Below are 16,929 nucleotides of genomic sequence, written 5' to 3' on the forward strand. Positions count from 1 at the left end.
CGCCCTCCGCGTGACGCAATCAGTTCGCGACGAGTAACGAAGCGTGCGTCGCATTCTGTTGGAGAAAAGCTCAGAAATATAAAAGATTTGGTTTATTGTGTAAATTATAATTGTGCAGGAATATGGATGACGAAGAGGAGACCTACAGGTTATGGAAAATTCGGAAAACTATTATGCAGGTGAGATACAAGCAAAGTTTTGCAGTGTGTCGCGTTGATAGATTAGCTTAGCATGATAAACCTAGTGATGATGGTGATGTCTCGTTTTTTAATTTATGGCTTATTTTGACCTGATTTAAACCATCTGATTCAGCCAGTTGTCTTTTAGATCATTTATCTTTGGTCTTTGTTGGTGTAGCTGTGCCACGACAGAGGGTACCTGGTGACACAGGACGAGTTGGACCAGACGCTGGATGAATTCAAGGGTCAGTTTGGGGACAAGCCCAGCGAGGGACGCCCCAGACGGACAGACCTCACTGTTCTGGTCGCTCATAATGACGACCCCACGGACCAAATGTTTGTTTTCTTCCCTGGTAGGTCAAACGCACTATAAGAGTGGGGATGCACAATATGTCACGTTGAGCTTTACTTATGGGCATTCGGGTAACAGGGTTCAAAAGTCAACTTAAATGTCTGTGTTTGTCCACTTCCAGAGGAGCCCAAGGTTGGGATAAAAACGATTAAGATGTACTGTCAAAGGATGCAGGAGGAAAACATCACACGTGCCATTATAGTCGTTCAGATGGGTATGACACCTTCAGCCAAACAGGTATGTGAGTTCTATATAAACTTCTAATTCTGTGCTAATGTTTAATTTCATTGCAATTCCTTCTTCAGTCTTTAGTAGATATGGCACCAAAATATATACTGGAGCAGTTTTTACAACAAGAACTGCTCATCAACATCACAGAACATGAGGTGAGCATCTTCATACACTGAACAGGACTTCATTCTAAATTTGAGTTGACGCTGAATATCGTGTTTTTTTCAGCTGGTCCCAGAACACATTGTTATGACAAAAGAAGAAGTGACAGAACTCCTGGCGAGATAGTATCCTTACACTATTATTCGTTCCAAATACCACTAAATATGAATGTCTTTGAATAGAACAAAGTAGTAGTTTTTGCCTTAACACTTCCTTCAGTAAATTAAAGGAAAGTCAGCTGCCAAGGATCCAGGCTGGGGACCCAGTTGCACGATACTTTGGTCTTAAAAGAGGACAGGTAAACTCTTAATGAATTACTGATCTTTTAAACTTAGTCCCATTGATGCAACCCATTTCTATCTGTAGTACATTTCTGCTCCATCAGTGTGCTATGAATTATTATGTAATTATTTAAGAATCAAGAACGAGATGATTCATCTCTTGGGGCTGATCCTCTAATAAAATGTTCATAAAATAAAATAAAAATAAACTAAGTGCATTCATTTTTAAACTACAGGTGGTGAAGATTATCCGGCCCAGTGAAACCGCTGGAAGGTACATCACTTACAGACTGGTTCAGTGATGGAGGTAAGTGGAAATACAGGACAAAACAATCAGGTTTACTGTGAGATTTTAACTTTATCATCCATTTCTAGGGGCATCAGACGAGGTTTCTGTGATGCATCTCAAAAAAGTGATTTTGTCTTTAACTTTTTTTTTAGAATTTTGTAAAATAAAATATAAATTGAAAGGTGTTGTATTCATTTCTTAAGTAATTGATAAGGTGTATTGTGAAATGCAATCTTCCGGTTTTAAGATTACCTTTTTCCGTCTCAGCCATGTCCATCTCCAGGTAGCAGTGAAGCATTATTTATAGATTAAGCTAAAACATTGGCAGTAAAAACAAAACACATAAAGCATGTGGACAGTTTAAAAAATAAGGTTTAATCAATTAGGCTTTATTAAAATGGAGTGAACAATGCATTATAGTCAAACATTTAGAAAAATATAAAAATTTAAGTGCCGAGTCTCACCAGCAACACAAGTGCACTGAACGTCCTCAAACTTATCACCCTCTATCATTCTTGGTTTTCAAAAGCAAAATGAATAAAAATATTGAACTTGTGAATTTAAATCATTCCCCATCACTCAAATGTGGAGTCCATAACGGTATTCATACAACCAGACATGTACAAAATAAAAACCTTTCCTTCCATTTTCTCCATCACATCAGACGAACTCGGGCTCACTGTCCCTGTTCCTTGTAAGTGGTAACTTCTTCCCACAAAGGCGTTGGAGAGGCACCCTGGACAGTCTCACAACGGGGGAGCAGGGATAGTTGTTATTCGACTGGTTCACATTGAGATTGGCCAAAGCGGTGCTCACATCCTCCTCCGTGGACACATCTGGAGGGTCAGAGTTTGGAGAACTGAGGTCCTCCTCCTGTTTGGGACTGTCTTCACTGGACATGTCTAAACTGTCCCGGTTGCTAAGCAGGTCCTCGTCCAGACTGGCTTCGCTCTCCTGTTTGACCAGAGTCCGGGACAGCGACACGTGGGTCTCCTCCTCCAGCTCCGAGTCAGAGTCTGGGAGCTGCTCATTGGAGCCCAAGGATCCTAGAGAACTGCCTTTAAAATAACAGAATAAAACTGTTGATAAAACAAGAACAGAACATACTATTGGGATATCAGATATTCCGGCTTATTTTTAAGAGATACTGTTATGGCAACAGTCCTCTAGTATGTCTTATATAATTAGGATTGGAAGCATAATTAACTATTTTACTGAATTGGGAGTTCCAAAATCAAGTGTCAAGTGGAGTTTATGACCACAGACAGTAATAAGCAGTAGAAAATCACTTACTGCACCCCTCCTCGGTTTTTACAGAGTCTTCTATGACTTTCTCCTCTTCCATCTTCTCCTCTTCATCCGGAGAACTCAGAGACTTCTCATCTTGAACAGTGCTCTAAATAAAAAAAAACATCTATTGAATCTAACCACTTGTAATCATTAATAGAGGTTTTGATGACATCTATTCACAATATTGAAAAACATTTTAGTATCCAGAATATTAGATTTGAATCACAATTTGTCACAAGAACGCAAGAATTTTCTTACTTGAACGGAAACAGATGCAGACCGCCCACTTTTGTTTGAAGATTTTAACTGAAAAATGGTTGAGTAGAAGACGATGAGAGCCTCCACGATGCGCGCCTGGTGTGGGTAGTCCACCAGCGAGGACAGAGAGATTGTGGCTCCGGTGGGACGAGGGCGCATCAGGGAGGGTCCAAAAACTATACCCAAGTTACTAGGACTCATTTTGTTATCCTCCTCCAGCTCCGCAATCCTGAAATCGATACAAACAAACAATCAGGTCTGAACAGTTTAAGATAACAGTGAAATTAGCATGTGAAAAGCATGTCCTGACCGTCTGAGGTGGCGTATGATGTAGCGCAGTGTGGCAATATTGGTTTTGGGCAGCTCCTTCATAAGCTCCTTGAGTTTATCGACGAGGTTCAGGATTTCGGGGTCAGTGTTGGCACCCAGATCCACCAGGCCTTTTCCAACAGTGGGACCCCCTGACTCCTCCCCTTCTGCTGCCTCTTCACTGTGCAGGCTCTCCTTCGCCAGCCCCATCAGGTGGTTGTACAGGTGGAAGGGCAAAATCGGCTCAGGCAACTGGGGACATGAGAGGAATTACACCCTCAAGTGTTAAAAACGTCAGCAGTGATTCAAATGTTCTTGACTGATGTTCATGTGTGGTTTAAATGTTCTGTAAATATCAGACCAGTGTTGAGTAGTGCGCACCTGTCTAAGGTAAAGCTTCAGGACGTTGCTGATGTCGTGAGGGGAGCACTGGGACAGCTCAACCAGCTCTTTGCCGTTCTCAAATGCCTGACAAAGCTTCTCCACTCGAGTTTTAACCCCATTCACTCGGTAGATGCCCTGAAAACAAAACAATTGCCCAATACACAATATTGATAAGTAAATAAATGCAGGAATAAACAGCAAATGGCAGTTCAGTTACCTTCATTTTAAGAGCCCTCCGCTCGATCTCTGAGATGCATTTGGTGATGATGAAGGGGATCCCGTCAGAGGCGCAACTGGCCACCTGAGAGAACTCCCTCCCGAACAGCTGCAGACGCCCCTGAAGCTTCTTATGGCCGCACTGAATCGCCAGTGTCTCCAAGCAGCGCTTGTGACAGGCCAGGAAGCACTGGAAGGAGCAGGAGAAGACATTTTACATAAATCTTAATATACAGATTCAGAAATGATTTTTCCATTGATCTCCACATAAACTGACCTCTTCACACTCTGCCCCCTGGAAATACACATAACTGTCGCATTCACGACACTTCGATGGTGTCCGGAGTTTCCTGAGTCTGTGGGTCTGAGCAGCTTTAGACAAACCAAGGTTACGAAAAGGTCTAGTTGACACCACCACGTCTGGATCCATCCCATTGATTTCTGACAAAAAGAAGGAAGGTTAGAAATCCTATAAGATTAATATAATTATGATATGAAAGTAAAACTCACCTGGGGTTTCAAATGAAGCAACATTTCCATCTTTTTCATCAGCATCTTCATTTGAGGAGACGGTGCATGTTGAGGAAGTTCGAGGAATTTTGGAGATATCACCTACAATAATTACAGAAGTTTAGTTTTATTCACCCTCACTAAAGCAATCTCTTTGATGCACAGAAGAATAAACTCACCTGTGCTAACACTTGGAGAATCCAGACCACCCTCTCCTCCGACACTGTCGTCGCTCACTGTGGAGCCCCAGGATTTGTGCCCCTGTCCTGAAGACAAAATGTTAAACTTTAGACTCATTGTCTACCCCAGACATTTCCAAAGTTTAGAGTTTTGCAGCTCCCTTAATGATCTGCAAATCTAAAATTTAAATAAATGCATGTTTAATAAAATTTAGTTAGCTAGATTTTCTTTAAATGTACTTGTTTTGCTGCCAAATTTTGACAAACCCTGGACCCCACTTTGGGAACCACTGGTCTACCCAGTACAAAGCTATAATCACTTTTAATAGTACATAGTTATTTGCAGTTCCTCATCCCCCAAAGCTATATAATAATGACATATTAAAGAGTAGAGCTCACTCTTCCTCAGGGCCTCTGCCTCTCTGTCCTGTTGAGTAGCAGGACTCTCTGACTGACTCGGAGGCTCAGTGTTGAAGCTGTCGTTCCTTGGCCTGTGACCGTGACTGTCACAAACATGACATGATGTCAATACATTCACAGTCTAATGTATGTGGAGTGTTATAAGGTCTCTTACTGTGAGGAGGAAGAGGGGGAGTATGTTTCAAATGTGTAGAGAATGGGGGGCTGCTCAGGGAGCTGCAGGTCTTTGACATGGGCAGCATACTGCTGTCCCGGGTCGTACAGTTTACTGCTCTCGCACAGAGTCTGGTAGTGCACGGGCAGCGCCACTGTCTGCATGTGCATCAGCTGATAGTACGAGATTGTTGCCTGAATCAAAGGGAAAAAGATAAAAGTTTGACTATGTTTTATTTATTTTTGTTCCATGTCCATTGTCCGCATCGTGATTCTGACCGATCGCAGCGTCTGGTCGCTCTGTTTGATGAGGTCCTGCAGTTGTCTGAGCACAGTGACCTTGGTGTGCTCCAGCTCCAGTCTTTGAGTCGTGGCGTCTGCGATACAAGTCCGGTATGTGGCCTCTGCTTCATCAGCCTGGTTACAAACAAATGTCTTCTATAGCACATTTAAAGCAATCACAATTGACCACAGTGACAAATGACAAAGTTAATTATGTGTCACTAATTCCTATTCAAAAACAAAAGCTAAGGGAAACACATTTATCGCGCAGCAAACACCCATCATCGCCGGTGTCTGTTGCTGATAAGGACCTTGTTGCGCGCCTCCTCCTCAATGCGTTTCTTTTTCTCCACTGTTTTGGCGGTGGACCCGGCTCCCTCTTCCTCAGCTCGACTCGCTGCAGCTTTTGCCTTGTCATAATCCTCACAGCGGGCCATGTACGTCTGCTTCGCCTTCCTCAAGTTCACCTCACACTCCATCTACAATAACACAATCACAATACAATGAATAAAAGATGCAGAAAAAAATGGAAGCACACTGTACTGGCTGTCATTATATGATGTCTTGTAATATCAGTATTGTCAACTTTAGATCTTCAAGTCCTGGTTAAAATATGGTTGAAAAGAACAATCTTCAATGGTTGTGGTACTTGATTTAGTTTTTGTTTTTCCGTCACGGTTTAGTTTACATTTTAAACAAGGTTCAGTCCCAGTTTTTCCCCATGTTGTTACATCTGTTTTTGTCCAGGCAGAAGCTTTGTGATGTGAGATGTGAATATAGAAAATTTAATTCAAGCTGATACTATATTAATCATGTGTCTTACCAGTTTCCTCTTTGCTCGAATCCACAGCTCCTTGATCTCCTTCCTTCTCTTCTCATGCTCTTGTTTACGCTGCGTCAGAGGCTGATTGACCAAAACATTGAAATGAATCAAATAAAACCAGAAGAAAGATGTAGTAATAATACTCAGCTGTGCAATGGTCACTTCAGCCTCATTGCCAACTCCACAAAGAACAAATAGCTTTGAGTAGATTACCTGTATGAATGTCTGGCTGTGCAGAGTGGTGTTGGCCTGCTGTAATCCCATGCTCTGCTCCTGGTCCTGCTCCAAGGCCAGCGAGTAGATGGAGAACAGGGGCATGTGTGGCTGCAGGAGAATGATGGTTAATAAAGTGTGTTTGTAGGGTTTATGTGAGATACATTAAAGGGACATTTACATGTGTGATGTTGTGTTTGCAGGACTGGTACAATTTCTGGAGACCTTTTGCAAACTCAGCCTCTGGTAAGAAAAGAACAAGTAAAAGAGTCAATCATGCGATAAATATTAAGGTAACCTGTGCAGAAAGTGTGATCTTAAAGGGATATTTCAGGATTTTTGACATCAGGCCTCATTTCCTAGTTATCCAGAGTGTTGTTGATTTCCTGAGATATATATATATTTAATTAATTCATGCAGTCCTTAGAGTTTAGTGGTGCTAGGCTAGTGCTAAGCTAGCGCATGTCTATGGTAACTAGTAGCCTGCATCAAAAACCTCTTCAAACTCATTGGGTAGTCCTCCAAACGTTGCCATATCTGATTTGTAGAAAGCTCCTTTGTGAACTCCACGTGTCGGCCGCAGGTAAACAAACAACTGTAGATCCGGTAACCTAGCAGATCACTCCACTGCTGCGTAGCTACAACCAGGAAGCTGATGCTGCTCAAGTATACTGTACTATTATTAGTTCTTTTAAATGCAAAATGGTTATATTTCAAAAATTATTCAGTCAACACAGACATTTATATCGGTAGTCTGGTGTTAAAAGTGATTTGCCTCAGGTGCACTGTGGGTCAGTGGGTTTTTAATGCATGCTACTAGTTAACATAGCCTAGCACTAGCCTAGCACTAGCCTAGCACCAGCCTAGCACCAGCCTAGCACCAGCCTAGCACCAGCCTAGCACCAGCCTAGCACCAGCCTAGCACCAGCCTAGCACCAGCCTAGCACCAGACTAGCACCAGACTAGCACCAGACTAGCACCAGACTAGCACCAGACTAGCACCATTAAACTCTTCAAATATAAGGACTGCATGAATTTAAAAAAAAATACATATACATCTCCAGAAATCAACACTCTGGATAACTAGGAAATGAGGCCCTATGTCAAAAATCCTGAAATATCCCTTTAAACAAAAAGTACTATTAAACTGATGCCAGCCAATTTATGCTTACTTTTTTTCTTTTTTAATTTTGGGACACACTGTGGTGCGTACCTTTGACACCAGATACAACTTGCTTCACACATGTTTTTGTACATTTTAATACATGAAAAATGAAAGCCCCAAATCTTCTGGTACTGAATATCAAAATGACTTTACAGTGGTAGCCTTGGGTCCAAGCCCTTACCAAGTGTGGTCCTCTTCTCCACGTAGCTGATCAGGTCCTTCACGTACTTCGAGATGGTTTTGGCGTAGAGCAGGGCCGAGTCCACACCTCCCTCACTGCGCTGGAGGATCACGTCCACCTCTTCTACTCGTCCTGGATACAATAACAAATCATACAGTACAAACCAGAACAGGAACTTGCACCGGTGTAAGGCATAATGTGCTAGAACAGCGATTTTTATAGTTCATTGTAATGCTTTTATAAGCGAGTCGTGTGCCTACCCAGGTCTTGCAGGTCGCCTCTGAACTGACCGCCCTCTCCTCCTTGGCTCGCAGCTGCATACAGGTTTTCCATTGACTACAAAAGGAGCAGGGAATTTAAGTCACTGCAGCAAAACTTAAAGGTGTTTTTCTTTTGCTAAATAAGTCACAATCAGGGTCGGACATCACCTTGTTTATCCTCTTTTTCAAATATTACTAGCCATCTAATGTTTTGACTATACTAAAATGGTTACTACAAATTATTGACTAGTGTGTTAGAGTTAATAATATGATAATGTGCTTTGATAAAACTCACCCTGCTCTTCTCAGTGGGCAGCAGTGAGAGGAGAGTGCTGCTGTCGACCTCTCCCATGAGCAGCTCAGACACACTGAAACAACACAGACCCATCATTAAAAAATAACCAACTAATCTAATGCAGTGTTGAAAAACTGACACTTCTTGTGGGACATCATCAATATTAGATTAAATTATTTATAAGGTGCATTATATTGTAATTTAGTGACCCAGAGGTTGCATGAGTGGTCAGCATGACGCCATGAATTGTGATCCAGGATCAGTTACTTTGTAGGTTTTCTGGTGAGAACGATTGATTCTGGAGCATCCAATAGACGACTGTGATGGAAAATAAAGGCGCCGTGCTGACCAATCAAACAGCCACAGGGTCACTACCAGGTCAAATGCACACAAATATCAACTTTTATTTTCACATAAAAAGTTGCTTAATGCTTAACATTTTAGTATTGTATTAAGCATTGATCTTTTTTTGGTTTAGAACTGACCAACACCCAGATGAGTCATGACTTACCCGGTAGTTTGGATCTATTTTAGCTGCATTTTAAAGGATTGGGGTTATTACAGGTGTTTTTTCAACCATTTTTTCATGTTCTTGTTTATGTGCTAAAACACTTGCATGTGGGTCAGAAATTAATCCAACGTTAAAAGTGGAATATTTAGTTTGTTTTTACGTAAACTGTGTAAAGCGCTGAAGTGAAGCTGAAAGACTGTGAGGAAACAGACATGTCGGGCAGATTTCAACCGTCTCTGCCAACTCACTTCCTCTAAACTTTCTGACTGAAGCCCAGGCCTAAAATGGCACACAGGCTTCTAAATACAGCAGCCAAACTAGATCAACTAGTGTATTTTTTCAACCTAGATTGTCTAAAAATAATTTCTATCAAAGAACTCATCCCAAATGAGAGGAGTGACGAGATGTGACAAAATAAGTCGGATTGGTTAACAATAATTGGCCACAATAAGTTGGATTGGTTAAAGTGTAACGGTTCTTGATATGTCAAGAATCTGTTTTAGGTTTACTTCATATGTAGTAAAAGGTTTCAGAGTGTTGCAGTTTTGGTTGTGTGTCACATTGTGTAAAATGAAAAACCACTTCCTGTTTTCAGCTCAGCCTCATGCAAATGTGTCACCATCATCATCTGCACTTCCCAACAACGGGCCACTTTGTACGCACACAAACTAAACAGATTTATGTGGCTATAGAAAGATTCACTTCAATCGTCAGGGACTCCTTCAGTATATTTTGAACGGTAAATTATTGGGGTTAAAGAACTACTTTAGTAAAATAATGTGCTTAGAGAAAAAGATTGTTACTTACTTGCTGCTGAAGGCCACTGCAATGGTCTCGATGGCTTTCTCAAAGTCCATTTTGTCGGCTTCATTGGGCGCCTCATAGTGGAAACCTGAAAGACAAATTTGTGCTTTTAGCTCAAATGATGACAGAAAATGAACTTTTCTCATTGATCCACATTAGGGTGGTCTTTAAAATGGAAATTCATTGCAGAGTAGAAAACTCTCCAGGTGATTTTTTTTTTTTCTCAATTGGATAACATTAACCCTGACTCATCGACCTTGAAGTTTTACCCGAGGGAACCCTGAGATGCTTTGTATTTGGGAATGAATAAAGCAAAAAAGAAATAAAAGAAATATAGACAAGAAAGAATCCCTTCTGAAAAAGTAAACCTGGCTCGATCCATTATTCAGATTATGTCGCCAAAAATATGGGGAATTTTGGGCATTTTTAGGCATAAAACGCCTTATTTTTATCAGGAGAATTTTTGTAACTATTTGAACAAAATTCAGGGGTTGGATCTTAAAAAATAATAATTTGAACATTTACATGGGATTAAGGACCACCCTAATCCACATTCAATAGAAGAAACATCATTTTTATTATTTGTCAATCTACAGTTTTGCGTCATTAACGCAAAGACTTTTTAGTAATAATACAAGATGATGTAATTTTCTCACAATATCCAGGTCACTCATGACACATTTCTTAGGTAATTTTGGTTGTTTGGAAATGGGTACAACTCCACAAATGATTAAACCTTTGGCAGTGAATCATAAAGGTTAACAGAAATCCACCATTTTGGGGGAAGTTGCAGTAAAATTTGCTAAAAATATTTTAAAAAGTGGAGGAAAGAGCCGTGTAACAATTAGCTGCCAAGTTATTACGGGTAAATCCACACAAGTGTGTTTCCAGTATGCTACATTTTGAAATCTTCATTGATGTGTTATTATGGAAGGTGCCCCCTTTTCCCAGAATGCTTTACAATTCAGACACAAAGGGGGAGGAAAGTATACAGGACTAACCTTTGACTTTGGATATAAGTTTCCCGGCAGCGGTCAGGATCTCCACAGTGTTGAGCAGAGGGTACGTGTTGATGACCTGACGCAGCACTCGGAGCACCTCGCCCAAACACTCGTGAGCAACGGGACGCTGGCTCTCCTTCCCTGCAGAGAGAGACAGGTGACTTTCAACCTGAACTTCACAAATCCCGTCACAGATTTCCATTCCCAGGCCAGTTTCTGATGCAAATAATGTCAACCTACTAACTGCTCATCTATCCTGCCACTTTTATTTACAGAGGCAACAGAAATGACCACAACCAGGGGTGCGGCACAAAACGCAGAGACATGCTATACTGATACTGATCATCTTACATGTCTAACATAATACATTATAAAAAAGTCTCCTGGCAACTGAAAGATGCCATGTAAAGGTTAGAAACTTTCAGTGTTTATGGAAGTGCAACAGGCCAAAAAGGCATTTTCGTTTAGTTATGTCATTTCAATATTTTAGAGTTAGAAGTTAGAAGTCTCTTCACGGTCTAGCTGTAAAGTACATCTCAGACACGTTAGAGCAATCTTGGGCTCAGAGAATCTCAGGGAGGGGTCTGGCTGATTCCCAGAGTCAATAATAAATACAGTGAGGCTGCATTTTAGTTTTACGCAACTAAAATCTGGAACGGACTGCATAAAAGATTCGAGACAGGCCTCAACAACAACAAACGCAGGCTGAAAACGGTACTTTTTAGCTGCACAGATGTGAACTGAAAGAATTCTATCTGCAATTATCACTTTTAATGGAATAGGCCACCGTTTTTGCATACTGAGATATGTGCTTACCTTAGCTTAGACAAGTTCATTTGTATCTGTCTGGTCTTCACGCGTCATGTACAGCACAGACAGCGTTAGCATTTAGCCTCTCGTCCTCTCCTCTATAGCTCCAAACGAGGTGAAGATAGAAGCTACCAAGCTCTTCCACGTTTTCCGTAGAGTAGTTCGACATCCACGCTGCACTGTGTGGATGTCGAACTACTCCTGGTATAATTACGTCTTACAATATAGTTCCCCTTTTTATCCGCTTAGAAAATCCACATTGTTTATTTCTGTGTAACTAAACTTTGTAGTGTAACACTTCATGCAACCATATTTCAATAGGGAAAACGTGGAAGAGCTTGGTAGCTTCTATCTTCACCTCGTTTGGAGCTATAGAGGAGAGGAGGAGAGGCTAAATGCTAACGCCGTCTCTGCTGTGTTTATGTGACTGAGGGCACGCACAAAGACCAGACAGGTACAAATAAACTCCTCTAAGCTGAGGTAAGAACATATCTCAGTATGTAAAAAAAAAAAAAGTTTTTATTTTATTTAATCTTCTTGCAATTTTACGTCATAGTGAGGCACACTGTGTATGAATTGTGCTCTACAGATAAACTTCCTAAATTTTGATCAGTTTCTGCCTACCTGTCCTGTTATCCCGCAGTATGGAGCTGACTGTCCTGCGTTACCATGGAGACCAGCATTAGCTTTAATAGAACGATCCACAGCATTTCAATAAACCTGGAGAACCGAGCCCGTGGGAACCCAGGGTGCTGAGGGTGATGCAGCAGCCCCTAGAGCAGTGGTTTCCAACCTTTGCCTCGCGTTGCCTTCAGTCGTTGATTTATACTCGAGTATCCCCTACCTTGAAGATTTTGCCAATTTTATTACAAAGTGACCAACTAAATTTATATTATACAGTATTTAACAGTGTGTTGTGTTCAAAATTAAGCTAAAATACTCTCAAAATCATCCCATTTACTGAAAAACATAATTAAAACTAACTTTCCTTTGAAATTCATATTGAAATTCTATTCAGTTTCACCTTTTTTTATCTGAAATAATTCCAAGTACCCCCTGCTAAGTGCTCAAGTACCCCCAGGGGTCCCCGTACCCCTGGTTGGGAAACACTGCCCTAGAGGGTAGTTTACGCATGGCAAGCAATATCGATAAACAGGAATTATGCACAGAAAAAAACATTGTTGGGGACAATCTCTTCCTTCAGTGTGTACTTTGTGGCTCAACAGCTATATTAAAGTTAATCAGTGGTTCATATGACCATCCTTTCCATCAATTTGTCACCATTTGTTTGTATAGTTTAACATGTCGAGTAGGTTTAAATCTCAACTAAATCTACATAACATGATCCGTACACAGAAGAAAAACATTTTGAGGGTGTACTTTCTGCAAGATCTGGCACTGAATGTAAACAATTTCTGCTTGTGTGTTTTCTGAGGTGACAGACGCACACGCGGTTCCTCCTCATGATCCTGCCTTAAATAGAAACAGAACATGGGTCAGCTCATCCTCCCGGTGTCTTTGACTGTAAATGTGTGTCATGGAAGCGTCATTACCATAAAGTTGCCTATGAGTGCAAAATGCAAATAACCATTGGCACAACTTACTACGCCCTACTAAAACAAGTCATAACAAGAGTAACTTCAGAGCAAATAACCAAATTAAAACCGGTACCAATTAAAGTGAAGCACCGCTACGTCAGGGGACACGCTGAGAGGAGGAGGAAGTGTGGAGAAAGCCACTCTGTCAAAGGCTATCTGTCATAGCTTCCTGTTTGGCGCTCATGCAGGCAGCAGAGAGTGACAGGAGGCGCAGATGTTCAAAATTAATGCCATAAAGGAGCGTTAATTACTTTACATGTGAACATTTGTGATTGTACAGTGATTAATATATCGCGACACTTGGGTAGCATGGATCCACACCTTCATACTGCAATTTGTAATTTCAGGAGACTTAACTAATAGAACAATTTGTATTTAAAAACCTGTTTGTTGATTTGTTTATACATAAAACCCCATGGGATAATCGCAATAATCTATAAGAGTCTTGAAGAGTTCTAAGTGATGGGTGTGATCTTGATTCAGACAAACTTCAACTAGTTTTAGCCCATGTTTGTACCCACAATAAACAACAACACTGCAGCATTTAACCCACATAGGACAGACACTTGCCCACAAACAAAAGCATTTTCCAAGAGATTGTCAAAGTCGGCTGTAGAAGCACGTTTCCGGCTGGAGATGAGACGTAGCCAAAAAAACGTGGGTGCATCCGGAAACTCAGCACTTTACTTGGAGAGAGACTTGAGCGGACTAAATTCAACCTCTTTTTCCTCTTGCACACAGACGGTCGCGTGTCAGATGCATCATGTCAAGCTAAATAGGGAAGAGGGAGGCTAAACACTATTGTTCTGCACATTGGCTGACGGTGCAGCATTGTGTGGAAGAGAATACAACTGTAAAAGCATTATTGTGCGATAATGTGGGACTAGGATTAAAATAACTGTACATTTTGCTCAACACATTCTCTCAAAGTCTTACAATTCATTCATTTCTGGTCGAGAAAAATCTGTGAACTTCAAAGTCTTTCTTTCCGCTGTGCTCTGTCTACACTCTTCAAATAAAAGGACAAATACAGTCTGTCTAAAACCAAAACTCTAAAACCGCATGTACACTCGCCTCCCCTCAGACCTGACTCATAGCTTAGGCAGGAGCGGGACATCACCACACTGTCTCCATGGAGACGCTGCTGCCTCGCTTTGACAGGTGTCCAAGCAGTGGGACAAAATAAAAGCTTTATATGGTTACACTGCAAAAGTACAGTAGCTGTCGGTGTCCGCCTTGAGCATTAGGAGCATGTTCAATATAGTTTTACGGTGCTTTAGTTGCTCTTCATAAATCTCAATATATAATCTGGAATGTTCCGCAATGTGGTTTTAAACAGAGACATAATATTTCCTTTTTTACACTGTAAAAAGAACAGTGTGTCTTTGTGCTGATGAGCCGCTGACTTACCCTCCACCATCACCACGTCCTTCAGTTTCTCCACCGCTTCAGCGAAACGGGCCACGTCCCGGAGCAGAGCCGGGATGTCCTCCACCTCGATGGCTGTGCTCTCGGGACTCTCCGCGGGACCAGTGGGAGTTACTGCGCCCTTTCCCTGGCCCCGAGTGAACACCCACGACTGGAGAGGAAAACCTGAACAAGGGAATTATTCAAATTATTAGGCCTCTTCCACAAATATAAGAGACATTTACTTATTATGATTTATATCAGTCAGTCAAACACAAACGCCAGGCATGGTTTTTAATCCAGGTTAAGCTTCATTGATCAGATGTTTTACAATTGATTTTCTTTCTTTTTTTTACACTCAGCATAACTACTTTTACAAATGTACTCGTCGCATAATGTTCTTTTTGATGGCAAGTTAATTAAATTGAGCATAAAACATCAGCCATGTAGTTGTAGCTAGCAGTTCTTGCATAGTGGCTGAAATTGCACTTTGTTGTTTTAGGATGAGCCCCTTATATAATGTTAGTAATGCTAAATCAAACTAGTACAGCACTTTTATGAAGAAAAAAACTGAATACATGGGACAGAAGGGAAAGGATGATGTAGTTGTCTTTGTTAAACAGGAGAGATTCAAATTCAGCTGACCTGCTGCACTGGCATGTCTGCTGAGGGAAGTGGGTCTTCTCAGTGTGCCCACAGGGGAAGGGCAGCCGATCCCCTGCAGTTTGCTGTGCTGGATACTGGGCGTCCCGGGACAGGACAGGGAGGGGTCCAGTAGGCTGGCGTGGCTCGGGGCGAGAGTAGCTGAGCTGGGCGAAGAGGAGAGCGCAACATCACCTCCATCTTTACGGGGCAGCTCCGGGAGAATGGAGAGCTAGAATGGACAGGGGACACAGTTATGTTATGTAATATAATCAAGTCTTTTTCCTTTATGGAAGGACACGTTTACCTCTTATCAGTGATTAGCGTACAGCACCAAAGACTCATTCTCGCGGCAAGCACAAATGTTAGACTCTAAACTGACCGGTGACCCTTTATGTCTCAAAGTTAAGCAGCTGGTTTAAGATGAAGTAAAAGCACAGACAGTGATGATGTTGGTAAACACATGTCTTGACTTTCACAAGATCCTGTATGCCGTTGTGTAACACTTCCTGACCCAAAGCAGCAGGGTGGGGTGAACCAAGCAGTGTTGTGAAAAAAATAATAATAATACAAGCAGCGATTTATTTTTTATGGCACAAACATATTTACAGATGTTAAGTCAAATTCTGAAATGTCAAAAAGATAGTTTTCAAAAGTAAGATTTTAAAAACTGTCTGGACTGGGCTCCATGTCAAATCAATAGGAGCCTTTATTTTTGGTTACAGTAAATACATTAAATACAGTCAATGGAAGAGGACATACCTGTTTGAGCCATGCGCTGTGTTTGCTGGGCAAAATGTCCAGTTTTTCTTTCCCCTTAGCTTCACTTTTCTTAACTCTCTGTCCAGTGGAGTAAGGGTTGTAACTTTTTCCTCCTCGCTTCAACATAACTTACTCTCACTGCTCTCTCCCCATAATAAACCTAACTTCTGTTCAGGCACAAGCAATAAGGGCTTCTGCTGCCTCTCGGTGCCACACGACACAGATACTTCCTATAATGATTGTGCTGCCAGATAATCAGGCTGACAGGCAACCACGAGAGGGAACTTTGTCACACTGAACTATTACTACAGCTAAAGCCACAGCCGACAGTCTCTGTCATACAGAGCTGTGTGCGCCCTGAGTCTGTCCATCAGGCGGTCATCTGATCTGACACAGGGCAGGAAAACAGAAGTGATGCTGTACTCACGGATGGGGCGCTGCTCTGCGGCCCAGGGCTTCCTGCCCGATTTTTCTTTGAGATAGAAGGTGTCTTGATGAGCTCGCGCTTCTTTCTGGTGAACATCTTCAGCGTGCTTTTACCGTCCATACTGGCCTCTTTGAGCTTCACGCAGATCCCCCCCACCCACCCCCCGACTCGCCACTTGTGTGTGCCGTCTGCGCTCTGCGGGACCTCGGTGCCACCGGGGCCAACCTTCAACCACGACAACGATCTGTCGGTCTTCCTCCTGCTGTCGCACATCGAGCCGCGCAGGCTCAGTGACAGTGACAGAGACAGGCGGCTCACCGCAAACAGTCTGCAGGCATCCGCTCCACACACCGCTGATCAGCACGAGGAGGGCACACGCATGGGGACGTTTTGTTTTAATTTGCCCGAACAAACATCACTAATAAAAGTTTTAGTGTTTTAAGTGGATTTTACAGCATCCATTTAACGGACCAGCAGCAAAAGTCACTGTAATAATCAGTGGGCCCATTCGCACGTGCGTTTTCGGGGTGTGACG

At 42.0% G+C, this 16,929-nt stretch overlaps 2 protein-coding genes across 3 annotated transcripts; one reads left to right on the plus strand and one right to left on the minus strand.

Moving 5' to 3' along the window:
- Window positions 1-37: 37 nt before the first annotated feature.
- On the plus strand, window positions 38-1,615 carry polr2eb (RNA polymerase II, I and III subunit E, b). Its single transcript, XM_079575338.1, has 8 exons — window positions 38-179; window positions 358-532; window positions 653-768; window positions 837-917; window positions 991-1,049; window positions 1,144-1,222; window positions 1,442-1,512; window positions 1,581-1,615. Exons 1-7 carry the CDS (start codon window positions 123-125, stop codon window positions 1,505-1,507), a joined length of 633 nt encoding a protein of 210 aa, XP_079431464.1. The 5' UTR covers window positions 38-122; the 3' UTR covers window positions 1,508-1,512; window positions 1,581-1,615.
- Window positions 1,616-2,129: 514 nt separating this feature from the next.
- On the minus strand, window positions 2,130-16,632 carry arhgap45b (Rho GTPase activating protein 45b). Of its 2 annotated transcripts, none has more exons than XM_079574669.1 (24): window positions 16,395-16,632; window positions 15,209-15,437; window positions 14,567-14,749; window positions 10,749-10,889; window positions 9,751-9,835; window positions 8,433-8,505; window positions 8,138-8,213; window positions 7,878-8,009; window positions 6,713-6,774; window positions 6,532-6,642; window positions 6,319-6,399; window positions 5,807-5,974; window positions 5,493-5,630; window positions 5,215-5,408; window positions 5,040-5,143; window positions 4,641-4,727; window positions 4,462-4,563; window positions 4,229-4,392; window positions 3,953-4,141; window positions 3,733-3,870; window positions 3,353-3,603; window positions 3,043-3,271; window positions 2,788-2,890; window positions 2,130-2,552 (listed from the first exon to the last, which is right to left on the minus strand). In XM_079574669.1, the coding sequence occupies exons 1-24, from the start codon at window positions 16,512-16,514 to the stop codon at window positions 2,155-2,157; spliced, it is 3,558 nt and encodes a 1,185-aa protein (XP_079430795.1). In that variant the 5' UTR covers window positions 16,515-16,632; the 3' UTR covers window positions 2,130-2,154. The 2 variants fall into 2 exon arrangements, with proteins under 2 accessions (XP_079430795.1, XP_079430796.1); XM_079574670.1 differs by lacking the exon at window positions 16,395-16,632 and adding an exon at window positions 15,968-16,321.
- Window positions 16,633-16,929: the final 297 nt, after the last annotated feature.

The sequence above is a fragment of the Gobius niger genome (genome assembly GCF_951799975.1).
Source record: "Gobius niger genome assembly, chromosome: 17".
In the NCBI taxonomy this organism is placed as follows: domain Eukaryota; kingdom Metazoa; phylum Chordata; class Actinopteri; order Gobiiformes; family Gobiidae; genus Gobius; species Gobius niger.